Consider the following 23229-nt stretch of genomic DNA (forward strand, 5'->3'; position numbering starts at 1 on the left):
AGGCGTCAACCGGTTGCTAGGGTTTTGTGCATCCTGCTTATGAAGCTTTGCTAGAAAAGAGACTCGTCTCTATGGAAACTACCACATCACAGAGGCTCTGAACAGCAGCTGTGAGACAGGCTGCCTCTTCCAGAACGGGTGTCCTATCAGAGCCTCTTACTGAATTGCGTGCCTGGGAAGCGGGGAAGAGAGAGGGCCCTGGAGTCCTGGGTGGCCTTAAATCTTTCTCTGTCTCTCTCACTTTCCTTCCCCTCCCGCTGTATTGCAAACAGAAGGAGGAGGAGATTGCAGTAATAAAGAGCATTTCTCTCTGTATTTCTGCTTTTCTTCTTACCCATTATCTAGTAGGTTCCCCCCACACTCACGTGTGCATGTGCATGCGCATGCACTCACACAAACACACACACACTCTCTTCCAGTTGGATAAGTGGCAGCTTAGAGGAGGTGCATTTGCTGGAGCTCTCAGGGATTCCGTCTCGTTTATGAGGAAACAAGGCTAACTCGAGTCAACCCAAGGCAAGTCCATGCTGAGGGAGTTTATGGTGTGAGGGACCCTCTTCCTTATCTGAGAGAGAAATGCAAGGTCATCCAGGCAGTTATTCTCCTATACTAAAATACAAGTGGTCCTTGCCTTATAAACAGGGTGATCATATAATTTATCATCCAAATCAGGATGTCTATGAGAGGAGCTCTTAGTACTTATACTGCAACAATAGCCATACGCCAGGAGAGCCTGGGCAAACTAGGACTTTGACCATGACATTTAAGACTTAGGAACATGTGCTTCACAAAGGACACACAAGATAATGGCTTCCCGTATCCTGCTCTCCCCTGAAGGCCTTCGTGCTCCTGAAAATTGAGAAATTCAGAAAATTGGAAGTTTTCGAAAAATGCATGGATTCAGAAGTGAAGAAAAGAAGGATGTTGAAGGATTACAAGATAGATTTTCAAGAAGAAAGATGCTTGTGTGTACGCTATTTCACACAATATCTGTGTGTCTGAGGGTAAATATCTACCAGGAATGTATGAGAACGTCTGTTTCCACATCCCTCACCAACAGGTATCTTCTTAAATCTTTTAAGCTGTTGTCTCTCCAATGTTCTTTAGAACTGAGTCATTTTTCCTATGTCTGGTCCCTCCTGCTCTGTTCACAGCCATACTTCTGTCTCCTTGAAAACTTGGTGCTGACTTGATGAAGACAACACAGTGACGGTAGACTGACACAATGTTTTTTTTTTTTCTCCCCAAAGCCCCAGTACATAGTTGTAAATCCTAGTTGTAAGTTCTTCTAGTTCTTCTGTGTGGGATGCCATCACATCATGGCTTGATCAACAGTGCTAAGTCCATGCCCAGGATCCGAACCAGTGAACCCCTGGGCCACTGAAGCGGAGCACTCGAGCTTAACCACTACACCACTGGGCAGGCCTCCCACCATGTCTTCTAATTGTGGAAATCTGTCTGTCTTTGACATCATTGTCTTGGCTTCCAGCCTATCTCTTGGACTCCTCACTCATTTCCTCTGATTTATCTTCTTCCTAGACACTCCTCTATGAACCTCAACTAAACTCATCTCCCGTGTGGCTCTCTTCTTTTGAAAACTTATCTTAAGACTTTACATTTATCCCTTTTCTGAGCTTCTTTTACATATCACCACTTATTTATTCCATACTACGGCTTTAATATATTTTAAGATAAATACATGTTTTAGCTACCTTAGTAAAGTCAGTCTTGCCCAGAATTTTCTCTTTAGTTTTAACCGACACAGATCCGTTCACCCTGCCAGTCCTAAATCAGGCTTTTATTATCTCATGACTGATTTATTGAAATAACTTGCTCTTTTTCTCTTTCCTACAATGCCACTGTGTCCCCTTCCAGATAAATATATAAATGTCACATCAATTTGATGAAAAGTGCAAGTCTGATGATGTCACATCTCCTATGTCCTCACTCAAAAACTTGCTGTCACCCTCCACTCACTGCACAAGAAATTTCAGAGACTCGGGATGCAGGGCTCTCCGTGGTCTGGTTCCCCAGACTCTTTTCCAGGATGATGCCTCAGTCCTTCCCAGAATGGACTATCGATGAGTCAGACTGGCTGGCTGGTGAAATCCTGAAAATCCCTTCCTCACATTCAGGCTCCACCTCACTGTGGATAACATCCTCATTGTATAGAATTCAAGGTTCTTCACGTCAGCTGTCCAAGTCGTCCTCGTCTTCTCAAATGCATGTGTTGCATCACAACCTCTGAAACCCTTTCATACCCAGTGATGCTGTCCTTCTGCATGTGTGCATAATTCTGCACTTATGAGTTACTTTTTTTTTTCTTTTTAAAGATTGGCACCTGAGCTAACAACTGTTGCCAATCTTTTTTTTTTTCTGCTTTATCTCCCCAAATCCCCCTGGTACATAGTTGTATACCCTAGTTTCAGGTCCTTCTAGTTGTGGCATGTGGGATGCCACCTCAGTGTGGCCCGATGAGCAGTGCCATATCCGTGCCCAGGATCCAAAGCAGCGAAACCCAGGGCTGCCACAGCGGAACTCAAGAACTTAATCACTCGGCCACAGGGCAGCCCCGTTACTGTCTTTTTTATTATTAACTTTACTTACATTGGAGAAAAATCACCAAAGATTTTATAACATTATTTTTAAGGCCTACTAGTCTTAAAGTTATATAAAAAAAGTAAGAACTCAAGAGACTAATTCTATCCTGATAAGAACACATTCCAAAATTACTTTCTTTACTTCTAGACAATGAAGAAGTTGGATTAATTTTTTAAGCTGCATTTAATAAGCCCTATTTTTAACTTATAAAAAAGAATTAGAGATGACTAATACTTTGACTTAGCCATCCATTCCAGCTTGATTTTTGTGACACTATCATTTATCTACCTCTCTTTATCTCAAAAAAACAACATATAGGCTAGAAGTTACACATTGGCAGTGAACAGTCCAAATTTGGCTTGCATACATTTACTGAAGTTTCATGAGTTTTCAACATTTAACGTAAAAATCTAAATTTATGATATCTTTTAAGTTTGGATAAGCTGATATCATAGATCATGGCAACAAGTGGCCAGAATTGAAAGCTTCTGCTCCCTTTTAGATTCATTCTTTCTTACACATAATTCACTTTACTAATTTAAATTTACATCACTTGCTTGCACCAACAGGTTCTCAAGCTTTCCACTTTGGAAGAAAAGATACTTAGTCAGAAATGAGCTTGGGATCTGCTAGCTCATATCTGGTTTAAGCAGCAACTGGGGTGAATAGTAATTATATGAGAAATAACAGTAAACTAAAAAATACATTTAAAAATGTGTGTTAAATTAAAGAAAAAAGAGAAGAATACTTTGAAATGGCTACAGAATATCCCCATGTCCTAGGAAGAATTCTAAGCAGTGCCATCGAAACATTTATCAATTAGCTGTTACGTGTCAGGCGCTGAACTAGGTTGATAGGAGGCAAAGATAATTAACAGAAGGTTCCAGTTTTGCAGGTATTTATAGTTTTACTGAGGAGACAGACTTAAAGTTAAACATTTACAAGGCTCTATGACAGGGGCTTGTAGAGGTCCCTATTATGGAGGCGTAAGGAGGATGGGGACAGTGTCATGAAAGAAATGGCATCGGATTTGAGCCTTGAAGGAGATATAAGTTTGCAAGGCAATAGGAAACCGTCGAGCATTTCATCTACATGAGCTTAATACTTTTGTTCTTTTATATAATAAGAGATTTAAAGTATTTGTACTTTATAAGCTACAATTTGGAGAAAAGCAATCACTGCTCTTTCCTGTGCTTTTATAAAACTATAAAATAAATTACATTTATTTATTTAAAAAACTAGGTGCCACCCAGTGGCCAAGTGGTTCAGTTCACGCGCTCCGCTTCAGCGGCCCAGGGTTTCACTGGTTTGGATCCTGGGCGCCGACATGGCACTGCTCATCAGGCCATGCTGAGGCAGCGTCCCACATGCCGCAACTAGAAGGACCCACAACTAAAATATATAGCTATGTACTGGGGGGATTTGGGGAGAAGAAAGGAAAAAAAAAAAGAAGATTGGCAACAGTTGTTAGCTCAGGTGCCAATCTTTAAAAAACAAAAAAACAGCTAATAAATATAAGTTGTGTACCACTTACTGTTGTTCAAAAGCTGTAACTCATAAAATACAATTATAATTTTCAAAATAACTAAAAGAGACTAAATCAACAATAATCCCCATGACGAGGGAAAGCCGGAAAAACAAAACAGCTTGTAAAATGCAGGCAGCGCATTGAAAAGAGATCCAAAAAGTCGGCAGAAGCAGTTGGCAGCTCCCCTTGGGGGAAATTTTGGAACAGAAAGTTTAGAAAATATGCTTGACACGATAATTAAAGGAGAGATCCCACTCTTTTTGACTAGGGTATCAGTGTAGAAACTAGGCTTGGAGTGGTGCTGGGGAAAAGACTTTGCCTTATTTTCACTAAGCATAAAACCATCATTCAAGAGATTAGCTTTAAGTAAGGAAAGCTATGAATTTAAAGATAATATTTAAATATCTGAGTCCTTGGAAGACAAACACAGCATGCATAAATTCTTTGTGAACGTTTTATGTCTTGGAGGGCTGTCAATGAAAATTATGTCATGATTTTGAAAGATTAACGGAAGTTCAAAGAATGACTCTCTTCTGAGCTTAAACTATTTTTTTGTTTTCATACTACCTCCAAATGACTGTTCTATGTGTTGTGCTTCTAAAAGCTGCTTAAATAAGTTATAATCACATGAGCACATGATGAATTTTTGGTATAATTGTCTTGCATGATTTGGCATTCAAAAATGGGGCCCCACAGACCAAAATCATTTTCAAAGTAGCTGGAAAGCATACATGAATATACTATTGCCTGTTTGATGTATTAAAAATAAACTGTCATGAGTCTAGTTTTATGCTTTGATGATAGTATTGGAAGGCTCCAGAAAACAAATTAAGAAAATTACATCAAAAAATTAAGAAAATATAATGGCCAAGCCAGCCCTGAGGGCAGTTAAATTTCAGCATGCTCTGCTTTAGCGGCCCGGGTTTGGTTCTAAAATTCATATGGCACCACAAAAAACTCTGAATAGTCAAAGCAATCTTGAGAAAGAAGAACAAAGAATTAAGTATCATACTTCTTGATTTCAAAATACATTACAAAGCTACAGTTATTAAAACAGTATGCTACTGTCACAAAGACAGACATAGACAAATGGAACAGACTAGAGAGCCCAGATAAATAAATTAAAATAAAAATTTGTCCAGAAGCACCTGTTTCTTTTTAGTCTTCTGGATACCAATCTTACTCCTTTTTTATGTATATTTCTTCTAAGGATAACTACAGATGGTTTCCTGTGGTCAGTGCTTGTCAAATGTTCTTTTTTTCTTTTTTTGAGGAAGATTAGCCCTGAGCTAACATCTGCTGCCAATCCTCCTCTTTTTGCTGAGGAATACTGGCCCTGAGCTAACATCCATGCCCATCTTCCTCTACTTTATACGTAGGTCACCTGCCACAGCATGGCTTGCCAAGTGGTGCAACGTCCGCACCCGGGATCCAAACCAGCGAACCCCGGGCCACTGAAGCAGAACGTGCCAACCTAACTGCTGCACCACCTTGGATGGTCCCTTGTCAAATGTTCTTAGTTTAATTAAAAATGGAGGGCTGATTAAGTGTACTGTCTTATGTGACTCTGGATTCAAAAATAAGCTATGCCTTGCAAACTAGTAAAACAATCAAATGATGAAGGAAATGCTGATTAATGTAGCGAGAGAAGTAATAAGGAAAATATAACACTGGGTTAAAGTCCTTGTCTAGTGTGATATTCATTTTAATATTTCAAGTAGAAAGCATACCCAAGAGTTACCTTTCTTATCCTAGATGGCATCTTTTTGTGACTCACAGGCATTTTTTTAGCTTATCAAGAAATAAAATCGATTCTGCAAACTCTCTCTCTCACATATATATCTATATATTTATACCAATATCTATACCCATATCAATATCAATCTACGCAAGTTTATTAAAAGACAAGCAATTGCTGACCTCCTTGCAAACAATAATGGTGGTTAACTACTATATTACAGTTACTTATTTTCATAAAATATTTAACTCTATACAATTATAAAATTTTAATAATTGAACTTTTCCAACTGGGTTATATAAATCCATTACTTTCCTCCATTTGATATTTCCCTTTGAATAGTTTTAAAAGTTTGATATATGTTTTCATATTCACAGTAGACACATATATGCTGCTTGTGGGTTCTGTTCCAAGGGAAGCCACTTACATCATAGGATACATGAACGTATATCCTGGACTGTGCACTGTGTGGTCTTATTGGCCAAACATCAAGACTTTTGTCTCAGTCTAGTTGGGCTGCTGTTACCGAATACTCTAGACTGGGTGGCTTATAAACAACAGAAATTTATTTCTCACAGTGCTGGAGGTTGACAAGGTCAAGATTTAGATGTCTGGTGAGAGCCCACTTCCTGGTCCATAGACACTGTCTTCTCCCTGTCCTCACATGGTGGCAGGGGGGAGGGAGCTCTCTGGGATCTCTTTCCTAAGAGCACTAATCCCACTCATAGGGCTCCAAGTTCGTGACCTAATCACCTCCCAAAAGCCCTACCTCCTAATACCATCACATTGGATGTTAGGTTTCAACATATGAATTTTGGTGGGACACAAAGATTCAGTCTACGGCAATTTGGACCTGTTGTGTGAAGCCATAATACTACGCACATTCTTAATAGATAAATTTGCACATTAAAATAGCTATCCATATAAATCACATTTTATCACTCCTCCAGAGTAGATTAGGCAATGCTTTTCCACATTGTAAAGAAATAGAATCTAATTAGTATTCTGCTCAAATTCTTTCTGGACCAATATGGGGAAAGGTAAATATTTTCTTAAAAACAAGATAAGAAATTTTCCTAATGAAATCAAATCCAGTGTGGGCAGATAGCATCAAACTCCCACTGAGCCATGCTAGCTTAGATTATGAATAAGAAGTAGTCCAACTTGTTTGCACAGAAAAAAAAGAGTAAGACAACATGTTTTCGTTTGTTCCTATATATCTGCGTCTCCTGTCAAATTATAACTTCTATGTGTTTTATTCAAATGCGTAACTCCTACTATTTAGCATGGCATTTGCTCATAGTAGGTGTGCAGTAAATATTTACTGGCTTGGATTTAAATTGAGAATATGTAAAATTTTGCCTTCTTTCTTCTACACAGTGTATACATTAAAAAATAACTGATATTCTTGCCTATTTCTCCCAGAAGCTACCTCCAATTTTTATCACCTTGCTCTACCACTGACTATAAAGTGATATATGATTTACAGACATCACCATTTGCATTCTGACACCAATTCTCTGACATCAACTGGGTGTCCTACAGTTCAATTCAATTCTGACACTAACTCCCCAGCGTTGGCTCAGATCCTACAGATTAAGGGGCTCAGTTCCACAAGACTGCACCCATTTCAGACACCAGTCGCAAGTCCCAGGTATCTCCAAGCCAGCTGCACTTCTGTCCAGCCGGCTACAAATCTGGGGCTTCCTTCAATCCCCTAGGGTGTGATAATTTGCTAGAATGCTCACAGAACTCATGAAAGTGCCATACTTAATGACTGTCATTTTATTATAGAGAATGAAAATGAATGAATGAAGAGTGGATGAAAAGGTTCATAGGGCAAGTCTGGAAGGTTCCTGAGCACAGAAGCTTCTGTTTCCATGGAGCCAGGGTGTCCCACCTTCCTGGTACATCAATATGTTCACCAACCAGGATGCTCCCTGAGCCTCATGTTTCAGAGTTTTTATCAAAGTTTTCTGATATGGGCATGGTTAATTAAATCATTAGCCACATGATTAAATTCAATCTTCAGTCCCTCTCCTGTCCCTGGAGGTGGGGAAGTGAGGAGGGCCTGAAAGTTTCAATTTTCTAATCATGTGTTTGCTTTTTCTGGCAACCAGCCCTCATCCCTAATCTGTCTAGGGGCCCCCTCCACGAATTGCTTAGTCAGCACAACATCAGGTATGGTTGAAATGTATGAATAACAAAAGACACTCCTCTCACTCAGGAAATTCAAAGATTTTTGAAGCTCTGTGTCAGGAACTAGGGATAAAGACAAAATATGTATTTTTTTATTATACCACACTATTCATCTCACATTTTCATGACTTTGCTTCTTACATGAGTGTGTAATTACCATATGATTGCTCAGGTGTAATTAGGATCACCATTGGGGAATGGTGACAGTTCAAATGCAATTTTAAAAGAAGCGGTCTTGAGGCAAATTGGGCCATAAGCATGAATGAAAGGCTTTTTTATGAAATGCATCAAAACAAGAGAAATGAAAAAAGTCTTTAGAGGGAAACAAAATGAAAACTTCTTTTCTTTCTATTATTGTCTTTCTCTTCTATTTCTTTATTATCTGTCACATTTTCCATCTCCGCTTAGCTCTTATACTGTGTTTCTGATTCCAGCTACATCTACTTTGTCAGGGGAAGTGTGAAGAACCCAAAAGGACCAACGACCAAACATGAGAAGGATTATTGGGAAAATAGTGGCAGTGACGGGAATATGGAGGACAAGAAGGGTAATGTAAAACAACACAAAACAACTCAGCAACAAACACGGACAACAACAAAAGAAAGATCAGATGGAAAGGAAAATGCAAGGGAAAGCATGATGTCCAGAAAATGTTTTGATAGATTTTACAAAATGGAAGAAAATAAGTGTGATATATTGCATGTGACAGAGAATGTTGACTGCCCACCAAAATCCATTGCCCACTTCTACTTAGGACATAATTGGCCTACATTTCCCAGACTCCCCTGAAGTTAGTGTGGCCACATGATTGAGTTCCAGCCAGTGGCATATGAACACAAGTTTGTGTGCCACTCCCAGACCTGGCCCATAAAAACTTGCATCTGTTTAATATTGGTCTGTGGATACCGTTACTTGCTACATTTGGTCGGACATTACAAGAAAGACAGCAGCTCAGGCAAGAATTAGTTTCAAGTAGAGACTGAAAGAAATAGGGAGCTCAAAGATTAAGAACTTCCAATATTTAAAAAGTGTGTGCTTCTGGATGCCAAAAGAATAGAAGGTAAAACTGAAAAAAGGCATTAAACAACAAAGCTCGAGTCAACCTGATTGTCTCAATAACCTCAAAGTAGCTTCCAAGAAGATAAGAGAAGGAGGTAGGGATTGAGGAGGTAAAGAAATAAAGAACCTAAACATTATGTTTAAGAATGATCTTTGGGGGGCCAGCCCCGTGGCCGAGTGGTTAAGTTCACACTCTCCATTTCGGCAGCCCAGGGTTTCACTGGATAGGATCCTGGGTGCAGACATGACAACGCTCGTCTGGCCATGCTGAGGTGGCATTCTACATGCCACAACCAGAAGGACCCACAACTAGAGTAGGCAACTATGTACTGGGGGGATTTGAGGAGAAAGAGCAGGAAAAAAAAAAGAAGAAGATTGGCAACAGTTGTTAGCTCAGGTGCCAATCTTTAAAAAAAAAATTCCTCGCAGCAAAAAAAAAAAAAAAAAAAAAGAATGAACTTTGGGTATATTCTGGCCAGAAAAATGAATGGAAGTAAACAGAAGTTTATCAGTTTTTGAGAGAAATTAGCAGTCTATTCTGAAAATCTTTAGACTTTAAAAGTCTAAAAAAATGCTTTTATAAACTTAAAAATCTTTATATTTGTTTCAAACTTGCATAAACAAGAAGCAGGTTACAAAAGCTGCACAGACTGCAAGAAGTATGTTCCGCCAGGGGTCAGCCCCACGGCTAAGTGGCTAAGTTCACGCGCTCTGCTTCGGGAGCCCAGGGTTCATTGGTTCAGATCCTGGGCACAGACATATGCACCACTCAACAGCCATGCTGTGGAAGCATCCCACATAGAAGAACTAGAATGACCTACAACTAAGACATACCACTATGTACTGGGGCTTTGGGGAGGAAAAAAAGAGGAAGATTGGCAACAGATGTTAGTTCAGGGCCAATCTTCCTCACCCCACCCCCCAAAAAATCATACAAAAGAAATAAAATAAAATAGAGTGCTTTGCTGGAGTATTAAAAAAAAAAAAAGCAGAACGTACTCCTAAAGTGACATGGATAATAATGCGTAAGGAGGAAGCTTAAGGTGAGAGACAAGGGCCACACAAAACAACGGGCAAGAGAATTCCTCCAGATTGTAAATCTAAAAAAATAATCAAGGACTGATCAAGAAACTTCCTTTTCACAAGAGCAGAGGGGGCTCCTCGCAATCATTGTTCCCATCATTGCCACGGACCAGTGATCCTTCTGTGTTTTCCATGCTTTCCTTTTCCTAATGGAAGTTATTATCTTCAGGGAGTAGCCTCTTTCAGAGCATCCTTGCAGAATGTTACCAAGGGCAACCAGCTATCTATTAGGACCCAAAGCCTACCAGGAAACATCAAAATGTAATCAACACACAAGTAAAGTGACCAAGGTCAATTCAGTCTAACCTTTCACACACATCCTTGCAAATTCTATCACTGCTTAAATTTGAGAACCACTTAGTAACAAAAATGTGTGTTAAGCAGCCAAGCTGGTATTTCTTTCTAATCCATAACCTTGATTGTGTTTCTAGAGGTGAAGTCCTCATCTGCGAAAGTACAGGCACATCTAATTATAAATAGAATCAAATGATATTCATAATTATGTTCAGAAAAATAAAAATCCACCTATTCCTCAGCCAACAATAACTCTATAAAATGTTACTGGGAATGTATTTAAAATACTGGAAATAAAGATCTGTTTCCTAAACCTGAAAATACCTCTTTGTATCCAGAAGACAAATATAAAAAGATAATTACTTTCAACAGTAAGTTAGCTGTATTTATATCAGTGATAAAAAGTACTAGTTAGAAATGAACAGTTACCATGTCATTGATGGCACATGTAACAGTTTGCTAGGACTGCAATAAAGTATCACAAACTGTGTGGCTTAAATAGCAGAAATTTATTGCCTCTCCCAGTTCCGGATGCGGAAGTCTAAAATCAAGGTGTCAACAGGGTTGCTTCCTTCTGAGGACTATAAGGGAACGATCTGTCCCAGCCTCTCTCCTTGGCTTATGGATGGCTGTCTTCTCTCCGTTTCTCTTCACATGTGTGTCTGTCTGTTTCCAAGTTTACTGTTTATCTAAGGATATCAGCAAAGGTGTTCAGAGCAAGTCTCCCCAAAATATGCTACTTTGACATGCGGATTATTTTGAGATGAAGGCAATTAAAACCTAGCAGATTCAGGAAAACCTCTTCACCTGCCCCTCAATTGCCTGTACCAGAAAGAGCTATTACCAGAAGATAACTTTTTCCTAAGAAACTCACTGGCATAACAGGTCAAGCTTTGTTTTCCAAACATCTCCTCTGTCTTCCTGTGAAGGGCCTTCCTCCACTTTGTATCCCCAGGTCCCTAAGCCTTTCCTTAGCTCAAGATGTTATACAAGCTTCAGTTACCTGGCTGCCCTTTGGGTCTCATTTTATGAGGCTCTTGTACAGATGAAATTAAATTTACTTTTCTCCTATTAATCTGCCTTATGTCAATTTAATTATTAAGCCAAAGAACCTAGAAGGGAAGAAGGGAAAATTTTTCTGTCCCTACATCAGTTATATGAGATTAGGACCCACCCTAATAGCCTTCTTTAACTTGATTACCTCTATAAAAAGCCTATCTTCAAATAAGTTGACATTCTGAGATACTGAAAGTTGGGATTCCAACACATCTTTTTTTTTCAGAGGAGGGACACAGTTCAACCTATTACAGCATAGAAGTCTAAAAGATTTCTATGTGACAAAAATCCCTATTTCAGTGGATAAAATGATAATAAGTGAATTAAAAAGAATTTTCCATGGCTTTATAACATCCAAACAATTGGTTTCAATACCACTTCCCCTAATTCCTCTATTCCTGAATAATTAGGAAATGTATTAAATTCCTTTATTCTTCTAGGGAAACATCTAGAAGATATAAGGGTAAATGTAAATTGAAAAAAATAAATGAATTTCCCTGATGTCAAAAATGAAAGAAAACTTGCTCTTCCCCTCTCTTTTCCCTAGAGCATTTCCTTTGGACAACTTGCAATTGTAAGTCATTTCTCTGTCTCTCTGAGAAGCATGCAAAATTTTTGAAAACCTGAATAACCTCTAGCCAGTTTTGTATCCCAGGAATGTCTTTCTTGGGGGCCTTGGAACGATCTTTTTGAAATGTGAACATAAAGCTTCCTGTCTCTCTCTCTTTGGGAGTTGAGCCTAGGTGCCTGCCTCCATGCTGTAACTTCTTGCGTGCCACAAAGATACAAGAAGTTTCATTTTTCCTTTGGATCGAGACAATTAACATGCATGTAAACGATCGTATCTGCCTGGCTACATAAAAGGATGAGATGTCTTTCTGTCTCTGCAGTCTCTTTAGCGGATTGCCTGAGAGGCCCATCACAGTGTGGTTTAATGCCTATTCGAAGGAAACTTTTCTGTTTGTGGAGAGGATTTCTAGGTTGGCAGAAGATTTTATTTTTATTTACTTCCCCAGCAAAGATCAAAAGCTCATTCTGTTGTTTTCCTCTAATGCAACAAGTACACAATATAGACACACACTCACCAAGATTGAAAATACCTCCCACAATTATGACCTTGCTACCTCAACTGACTTGGCATAAAATTGAATACACAGAACGCAATATTTATTAGTGACAATATCAACAATAATAATCTATAATTATGCTTTCAGTATCATTTACTTGAGCACTGAGTATATGCCAAAAGTGGGCTACATGTTTTGGATAGATTGTGTAGTATAATGTTTGCAATGATCCTGTTATTTAGCTATTACTACTGTTTCCCGAGGAGACTTCCAAGGCTATGAAAGCGTAAATAACTTATCCAGGTTCCATTCCTAGAAAGTAGTGGACAAATGGACCAGTCTGACTCCAGAGCCTGTATTCTCCATCATTAGGTGATCCTCCCTCACTTGTCATGAAGGAGGCCACGCTACACCACACCAGTACCAATTCCAGCTTGATTCCTAATTGCTGGATTTGCCTGTGGACGCTGAGTCAGTTTAGCTGTGCTTGCCACCCTTTCTATGTAGTCAAAGCAGTATGGCATAATGGAAATTTTCTGTCTTGAGCATTAAAAGCTTTAAGTTTCTGCTACTGCAGTGACTTGATAGCTTATAATCTTGGAAAGTTATTTAACCTGTCTTTTTTCTTTTTTTCTTGTGGGGAAGATTTGCCCTGAGCTAACATCCATTGCCAATCCTCCCCTTTCTTTTGCTTGAGGAAGATTAGCTCTCAGCTAACATCTGTGCCAGTCTTCCTCTTCTTTGTATGGGGGATGCCTCCACAGCATGGCTGATAAGTAGAGTGCCTCCACACCGGGGATCCAAACTCGGGATCTTAACCCGTGAAACTTGAGCCGCCAAAGTGGAGCATGCAGAAGTTTAACCACTTGGCCACAGGGCTGGCACCTATTTAACCTGTCTTAAACTCGGTTTCCTCATCTAGAAGCAGTGCCTAACAATAACCGAAGTAGACTATAAAGGAGCAGTGGGGACACTCTACCAACACAATATATGTGACCAGTTAGAATTTGGAATTCAACAGACAAGAGTGCAGAAATGACCTTACTCAACAATATGTCTCCCAGGAATTAGGACAGTATCTGGCAGTATCTGGTAATCAAAATAAAATTAAGTGAAAGAAAGAACTAACCAAAAAAATGTAAGGCACCATTGTCTCATGTCTTATATCGTTATAAACAAGGAAGATAGCATAGATTTAACACATTTTCCTATGTACAAGATTGAATTTTATTTTCCTCTCTTATATCAAATTCTCCCAGTATGCTAATATCAGGTAAATGCTGAATGCAAAACCACTTACCCCCACACTCAGTCTGGACAAAGAATGGAAACCATATCTTTCTGTCCACGTAACATGACTTTGCAATTCCACTGTCTCCATTAGCTTTATCCTGATCCCTTCCTGATCCTAATTAAGTCCATGCTTTGAAAGACTCTCATTAAATAAAATTTCCAAATCTCGATAAACTTTGACCTTGTTTTCCCCACTCTGAGGCATTGCCAAAGCTTTCCTGGGTGATAGTCTCCCTTACCTAGGTAAGCAATAAACTCAACTTGGTCTCAGATTGTGTTGGCGCCATTTGAGAGAATAACTTTCAACAAAGCCTACAACTTTTCTAAGACCTTAAGGATTTCTGAATACTGCAAAGCCCTATATAAGTATAGATTACTTGACATAGCACTCATGATATTATCAATATAACTGACATTATAACTGAGTATATACATTCCCATTGCATTTAATTCTTTCATAAGTCATGCTTTCAATTTACAATTAATGACGATAGGGCAAGGTATCCCCATTAAGTTTACTTGTGATATAAATGATTCAAATCCATCAATTCACATTGTTTAAAAAATTATAAATTAAGATTTTAGCCTCCAAATAGAAATTCAAAGCAGCATTTTTATTTCTGGCTATCGCATGGCATTTCTTTCCAGAAATTTCTAGAAATTTCTTTCAAGCAAAATAGTTTAATGCAACTTACATAATAACGGGGAGTCTTACCTTTTCCAGTTTTGAAAGAGCAAGAGAGTAACAGTCTTTGGCTCTGAATTGCATGAATCTCATGTTGGCTGGGTGAGTAAGCTCTGTGATAATACTGAGACTGGAAAACAACCTACATTTCAAAAAAACATTTGCATTACACTAACAATCCAATATGGTATTTTTTATAACAACATATTTACGAGTGAGTGATTCCTAGCCTTAGGCATAAAAGTACATGCAATTGCAACAGCAGGCAGCACCACATAAGCTGTTCTGTACAACACAAGGAAAACGAAACTCTATTTTCCAAAAAATATTTTAACCAACATTTTAGCACTGTAAGAAAAAAAAATTCAGTAATTTATTAGACTTTTTCTCTTTACAATCATGAAACAGCATAGAAGAGAAACTCATAAAGCTGATTTAAGAAGTTACAAGGTTACTTTCTGGATAACAGTGAAATGGAAATTTCTAAGATGAATGTGCTGATTCGCAAAAACTTCACCTGATGCGCTTATTGTCCATAAAGTGAGCTCTTTGATCTCCTACAGCTCTCATATTCCCATAGGATGCAATTTTAAATGTCAAATCTTGCTACAATGAACTTCTGGGAAGAGGAAATTACTTTAATTGAACTAACATTTCACCATAATGAATTTAGGCCAAGGCTCAATTGATAGTGCTGTTCTAAAAGGATCCTGAGAATTTCCACATGTTCATAGCTTTGCATTAACTGTCTTCTCATTCACCTCTGCCCCCAAGCACACACACACACACACACACACACACACATGCATGCACACAGATTTTTTTTCCCCCAGAAAAAAGGGACAAGATAACACCACAGCGAATGCCTTTTTATCGTTACTGTTGATGATCTTCTCTTTAGCTGGTACTATACATCCTTGGCTGCTGTTCCAGTTCAAATATTTTGAGATTCTCTGTGGCAGACACTTCATGTGACAATCAGGTTTGCTCTCCACACAATATATCTTTAAACTCAGTTCTGGCCACTTAAAATTCCTACCACTAGGCTGAACCCATACCCTGAACTCAGACACTAGAACTGACTGAAAAGATGCAGGATATAAACATCCTCTTTGTGGCTCAGAAACAAATCAGCTTCTCCAGCTCATCTTACTCCCGTGTGATGTTAGTTCCAGGAGTGAGGGCTCTGCCACCTCCATGCACCTGAGCGCTTGATTTGGTGCCTTAGAGAAGAAAACACTTCCTCTGAGATGAGAGCTCCGCCCCCGAGCTCCAGCACTGCCCACAACTTTAGAACTTCCCTCCGCTCTAACCCTCTAATGCCCATTGACATTTTGCCAGAAGCTCTCCCTCCTTCCAGGGAGAGGGGCCTGCCTGGCATCTTCGCAGCCTGAAGGGGTCTGTTCTCCAGCCTGTGGTGGGGCCTTCCTGATTACCTGACCCTCAGGTCTGTCTCCACGGAGCTTCAGTCACCATCCCAGTTGAGATGCTAAAAGATTCTTCAAAATACTTTCTTTCAGAGTTACCTATAAAAAGCGTATGCTCTCTTGGTTACCTGAATAGACTAATATTTGAGCCTTACCTAATCAAAGCCTTGGAAAACTATATCATCAGGTGTGTCATGTGTGGGGGATCAGAATTTGCCACCCCAGGATGTGTCTCTTTGGCTTGATTATTATCTTGTGTGTGTGTGAGGACAACTGGCCCTGAGCTAACACCTGTTGCCAATCTTCCTCTTTTTTTTTTTTTTGCTTGAGGAATATTGTCACTGAGCTAGCATCTGTGCCAATTTTCCTATTATACGTGGGATGCCAACACAGTGTGGCTTGATAAGCAGTGTGCAGGTCTGCGTCTGGGATCCAAACCTGTGAACCCTGGGCTGCCAAAGCAGAGTGTGGGAACGTAACCACTATGCCACTGAGCCAGCCCCAAGGCTTGATTATTTTCAAGAACAAAAGACTCACGAAGAAACTCTGACCTTCTCCCTAACTGCCTAAAATAATTTAAGATAGAAGCCTGTTTCAGCAAGGAACCATCACCCTACATAACTATAGTATAATATGAACTAGGTGTGGTAGACATGAGACCGGCTCAACACAAGGTTGACATAAGGGAAGCCATTTTGTAGAAAAGAAACCATGTTGTAACTTTGAATGACCTCTGACAAACTAACTAACCCAGCTGGATATGCACCCTCCAGGAGATCTACCTGCTTTGTAGATTTTATGACCCCTGCTAGTGCGTATACCTCCCAGCTGCGATAAGATGATAACTTCATTCTTTTGAGTTCCTTAGGAAGGTGATGACCCCCAAACAGAGCATCTATGCTGATAGCCATCATCAATGAAAACAGAAAGAACTGCTGTGGTGACTCTTGGGTCAACATTCCTAACCCCTCCCCACAACCCACTGGCCTATATAACTGCTTCAAGATTCTGTGCCCCTCTTAAGAGAGTTCTTTTGGACATGAGTCGGCCATCTTCCCTCTTGCTAGCAAGCTGTAATAAAATGCCCTTTCTCTGCCACCATCTTGCCTCTTGACGATTGGCTTTTGTCTTGCAGCGAGCAGATCGTGCCCTTTGTGTGGTAACAAACAGGGAGGAACCTAGCAAGAACCATTTAATCAAAACTCTCTCCATCTCTCATTGTATTTTTTTTTCATGAGGAAGACTGGCCCTGAGCTAACGTCTCTTGCCAATCTTCCTCCTTTTTTATTTTTCCTCCCCAAAAAGTCCCTGTACATAGTTGTATATTGTAGTTATAAGGCCTCTAGTTCTTCTATGAAGAATGCCACCACACCATGGCTTGATGAGCTCTGTGCAGGTCCATGCCCAGGATCGGATCAGCAAATCCCGGGCCTCTGAAGTGGAGCTTGTGAACTTAGCCACTATGCACTGGGCCAGCCCCCTTTCATTGTCTTTACAAGGCATGGTCAACATTTGTTTACCAAACATTTGCCTTTCCATCTCCATATGAATTGCCTTCCTCCCCTTTGAAGTCCCAAATCACTTTCCCCAACATCCTGCTTTGTCTTTAACTTGGTAGCTTTCACCATTTTGGCAAGTTCCTCAGTTTCCTGGGTTTCTCTCATGTACACATACTATTAAACTTTGTTTGATTTTCTCCTGTTATTCTGTCTTATGTACCAGCCAGAAGGACCCAGAGGATAGAGGAGCAGTTTTTCCTCCCCTGCACTTGCACTAAATTCTGGTTGGTTTTATCCATGCCTTAGCTCTCCTACTAAATCGTGACAGCTAGGAAGACAGGGTCTCCCTCTCAGCACCTCGTAGTGCACCTTATATTCCTGTAATTAATAATTCTTTGTTACAATAAACTCTTTCTCAATTCTTGTTGTGCATTTTGGTTTAGCAGATAAAATCTTGAGGAAGAGAGTGCTGCAATTTAACTAGATTAGTTTATGGAGAAACATCGTATAATCTGTATTCTCATGACTTTCTTTTAGAAGCTCTATTCTTCTCAGTACAAAGTCACCAATGAGAGCAAATTTGATTAATTAAAGTTCACTTCTTCAGAAACTTTTGAAACATTAGAAGAGCAGCTTGATGGAAAAAATGTCAATTGATTTTTGGGTCGGCACAACTCCATCTGGTAAGCCTAGGAAATGCCACCAACTGCCAAATCTCATGCCATCTGGGAGTTTCAAAAGTATTTATTTAAGATATTTTAAAATAACAATGTCACTAAAGATATTTACCATAATACCATTTGTCATAAGCAATATTCAATAATCTGTGACGACGGAAACTAAAACGAATAAATTGTAGTCCCAAAAGGAATCAATGAACAAAAAGTTCTATAGTTTCATTTAGAGAATAAATCCCATGTTCATACTTCAAAAAGGAAACTTAATCTAAGGTTTTCCTCTTTGCCTTTTTCCTTTTTTATCTTCTGCAAGGGTAAAAAAGACTCCCAAAATGATAATGTCTAAAATTATAGAGTATTATTCTTAGCATTTTTCATGTCTTAACTCATGAAGTCTTCACAACATCTCGTAGGGACCTCCTTGTATTGTATTTGCATCTGAAGCCCCTCCTTCCCTGGGAAGAGCTGGGGGCATTGTCCATCAACCCTGACTCTACCTTTTCAGCCTCTTTGGGCTTTCTCTGGTCTGTGCCAAGCCATGAGCTGAGCTCAGCCCTACAGAGCAAGTCCTGTGGTTGCCCCGCATGGCCCCTGGTCATGGATCTTGGGGGAAGATTTAAGAAGCCCACTGTTGCCAGACGCCAAAGCTACATGGTCCTGCCTGATACTTAGATCTCTATCTGCCTGACTTCTTTGGATTTCAGTAGTTTCCAACTCGTGTTAGAAATCAAGAGAGTCACTAATTATTTCTTCAAACTCCAGAAAACTACTCTATGATTTACTTATAATTATTAGTTTACAGATGAGGAAACTGAGGTGCATAGGGACAAAAAAAAAATGTTCAAGGTAACATCCTAGTAGGTAGCAGAGGCTGAGTCACACCAAAGGAGTCATGTTCTAGAACACACCTCCCCATTCTAATAAATAGGTAGGTAGACCATTGCAAAGTAAACTCAAATGACCTAGAGAAAATAATAAATTATTAAGAATATCTAGCAACATGTTGGAGTTTCAGATCTTAAAAGTCAACTTTATTTTAATCTCTTATAATATCTATTTCTCTATCTACCCTAAATAGTGTTGTTAGATCAGAACTTTATTATTGTTAATTTTATTTACTGAGGACACTATTTAACATCTAATTTAACAAGTAACTATCAGTGCTTGCTATTGGAAAGCTTCGGTCTCTGGGAGATTAAAAAATATATAAAGTGAAACTCCCGGTTTTAAATTATACTCTGCAACTTTAATAGAGAAAACTGTGAAAATTCATGAATTATAAAGCTGTACATATTTTTCTAGGGGTGATAAATGTGGCTGACTGAATGTTCACAGAATAAGTAGCATTAAGACACTAATGAATGGCTATCCTGTGAGAAACATCTGGGACAGCATTGAGATATAAATCCAGAGAAGGAATTTCTAAGGAAAACATCACTGCAGACAAATGAAAAGTTATTTATCTTTTTGAAATGTTTATTTTTGCTAAGAATATGGCTTTTATCTTTCATTTATATTATTTTTCTAACTTTAGACAAATCTGTGATTACTTGAATTCTTTTGTTTATAATCTCTTTCTACACTTGTATCAAACAGAAATATACACATATGTAGCTAGATATATCTGAGGTCTTAGTAAGAATGAGTAATAATATGATTGAGTGACCTGGTCTTTATATTTAAGTGACTTGTAGAGTTGAAATTCGATAGGACAACAAAATTTATGTGATGTGCCATTTCTGTTCTATGTGAATGAACCTATACCATTTACGTTATGTGAAACTTAGAAATTGAATGTATTATCTAAGTCTGCCACCTAGTGAAAAATCTAGAACTAAATAATACTTAATACTTAAAGAATGAAATGTTTTGTTGTAGTGTCCTTCATATCTATAAAGTATTACTTATATTCAATGATAATATTTTATATTTACAAATTTGGTTATCTAATAGATCTAATTATGTATCTTTAAAATACTAACACTGTAAATCTATTTCTGGGCCTTTATATGACCTAAACACATTTTGAATATGTAACATTTTAGAAATAAAATGTCATGAGAAGTCTCTTTTCCCTAGGTGCTAGGTTGATAATAAAGTAAAATTGTAATTGAAAAATAACATAGTTTGTCCTACTTAAAGCTTTTCTACAATTATTTTCTGTTCTGACTCAATGATGTAAGCATAATTGTGTAAAATGTCTATGGAATAGTTATCTGCCTGAATTAATTCATTCAATAAATACTTTGACATGCCTACTTATGTTAACCAATACAAAGATGAAGAACATCCCATATACTCTATTTCATGGACTACTGGGAGGACTCTGAGACTACCTGCATTCATATATTATGTTAAAGCAAAACAAACATGAGAACATACAAATCTGGAAGATGTGTACAATATTTTAATAAATATATTACTTACTGAGCTACTGTGTTACATTATAAATTTTGATCTGATGTGGTGTCTGGGAATGTTTCTGAATAATGAGGAGTATATATTAATATATAGATATATAGACACACTAAGAGACATGAAACACCAGTTTTAGAATACAATCGATGATCAACAGTAAAACAAATATGAATATATTTCAACCTTTCACAAATATTTTTAAAACACTTTAGATCTAAGCCTGAGGTAGTAATAAATGAGAGTATAATAAATATCAGCTATCTCCTGTATTTAAAGGTTTTATCCAGGTAAATCAATCAAAACATTAAAAATATTTTTGTACCATATAAAGGAATCACTCTTACATTTATACATATTCAGTATCAGTATTTTTAATTATGTCATTTTCCATACGCACTTGCTACTTCCTTAATAAGACTATGACTACTTGTGTCAAGCTAAAGACAATATTCCTTTTTTATTTTTATTTTTTAACTTGACACTTATGCTTTTACAGTCCTGGCCATTCAAAAGTCTTGTAACTGGTCAATTTTCACCCTCTCTTGCTATCCTCAAAATCATTCTCCACACTGTAGCTGACATAATGTTTTAAAATTTTCTATCCTTCAATGATTTCCTGTTATTCTTAAAATAAAGCACAACTTATTAACGTGTTCTACAAAGTCATTAATATTCTGGCTTCTGATTTCCATTTCAGCCTCATGTCAGAGCCATCTTCCTCTTGTTCTGCTCCAAGTCGCTGAAAATTCTAGTCTTAGTACCTCAGAGCCTTTGCACATGCTGCCCCCATGTGGAAGGTTCAACTCATCTCTCTGCCCACTTCGTCTTTTTATCTTTCAAGGAATAGACCAATTGCTTGGGGAGGCATTCCTTGACCCACTGAGCTAGATCACACATTCTTGATATCTGGGTCTATATAACATTCTATTTTTTTCACTAGCTGCTGCACTTATAATTCTCTATTTAAATCTTTCAATGACTTGCTTAAGACTTTCCGTGCTAGACAATTAGCATCCTGAGGCCAGAAGCTATGTCTGCCTTAATCATACCATCCTGTATAATCCCTAAACTTAGTAGATGCTCACTAATACTACATTAACAAATCACAATCGCAGGTGGCTGTGGAGCTGATCCTGACCTGCCGCCCAGCTAATGCAGGAATTCCTCTGTTCCAGATGACAGACCCATGACTTATTTAAATGTTTCCATCAATAGAGTACACATTATCTTACAAGTCTGGCCAGCTACATTTTAGAAAACAAAAGCAAAAACAAAAATATCTTCATATTGTTAAAAACAAGACAACGGGATCCAAATGGAGTCACTTATGCTAAGCCTCACATCACCAAACCAACACTTCATTACAGTTTGGCTCTCCCAGAGATGGAATCTTAAACTAGCCAATCAGAAATCACCTGGTCAGCACTAGTCAGGTAATCTGCCTTTTAGACCCCTGCCATCCCTTAAAGGAAAGTAATTTTGTAATAACCACCCCACTCTTTTGCAGTATAACTTCCTGTTCCTGCTCCCTTCTGGCTATAAAAGTCTTTCATTTTTTACAGCTCCTTGGAGCTCTTTCTATCTGCCAGATTGGATGTGGCCTGATTCAAATCGATTTTCCTCAAATTAATCCTCAAAATTTTTAATCTGCCTCAGTTTATCTTTTATCAATATTAAAACAAAGTCAACCCCAAGGGACTTCTAGACTAAATCACTCCTGGACTTTGACAATACAAATTAAACCAACAGGTTTCTAATTTGGTACCCACCCTGCACTAAACATCATTCTGGGTGCTCTCCAGAGAAACGATACCTTCCCAATGACTAGAGAAAGTTGGACACACTGACTCAGGCCTGAATCTGCCATATTTTTCCCTATATGGGTTAGGACGAGCCAGTACGTCGCTCTCAAGGTTGTTTGCTTTCTCAGTAAAACGAGAATAAAGATAGATGTCTTTGACATGACAAACATTCCAAAAGTAGGGCATTTTGATCCGTCAATCTGACAGAGCCACTTTGAAGGGCTTGTTTTTAATTCAAGGCACATTCTGACGTGCCTACTTAAATTTACCTTAGATCTTAATGCTTGTTTATAAAAATGTGAAAGCGTGCAGTATTTCCCAAATGGACCCAGTACCTTGTTAGGTAAAACTTCAGCAAGAGAGATTCGCATTTAAAAGTAAGGATCTGCATTTCAATTTGGAAATCAGACATTCACTTTTTACGGACCTGTGCGCTGGGTGGGCTCGCCTGAGTGTCTTCTCTTAGGTGTGTAAACAAAGGTCCTTAAGCAAGCGGGAGAGAAAGGTTTAACAGGATCTCATTTGGCAAAGACCTTTCCTCCTAACGTCTTTGGTATTCTGAAATGGTCTCTTGGGGAGCAGGTGGACCAATTGTTTCGGATTCAAGGACTCTCTTCTGAGTAAAGTACTAGAGATATTCTCTTACCTGGGCAATCTGGAACCCCTGGGACAGAGGTTGTCCCAGAGGAAGTTTGCTACCAAGAGCCCAGAAAGGAAGACTCATCATGAGGGAAGGAACAAATCTGGGTGAGTGATCAATAAAGAGGCTGTTTTGGTTGTTTTGGCCAGACAGCTCATTCTGG

At 38.6% G+C, this 23229-nt stretch overlaps 1 protein-coding gene across 13 annotated transcripts in view; it reads right to left on the reverse strand.

The window, feature by feature from the left end:
* Window positions 1-23229, reverse strand: part of KCNT2 (potassium sodium-activated channel subfamily T member 2) — a 351003-nt gene that overhangs the window by 63432 nt on the left and 264342 nt on the right. For all 13 annotated transcript variants that reach the window (XR_011535342.1, XR_011535341.1, XR_011535339.1 and 10 more), the window contains one exon: window positions 14634-14745. Coding sequence is in view for 8 of the 13 variants with exons in the window: in XM_070602415.1 (XP_070458516.1) it covers window positions 14634-14745 (112 nt within the window). In the remaining 5 variants the exon portion in view is untranslated. The remainder of the gene's footprint in view (window positions 1-14633; window positions 14746-23229) is intronic.

The sequence above is a fragment of the Equus przewalskii genome, chromosome 31, assembly GCF_037783145.1.
Source record: "Equus przewalskii isolate Varuska chromosome 31, EquPr2, whole genome shotgun sequence".
Lineage (NCBI taxonomy): Eukaryota > Metazoa > Chordata > Mammalia > Perissodactyla > Equidae > Equus > Equus przewalskii.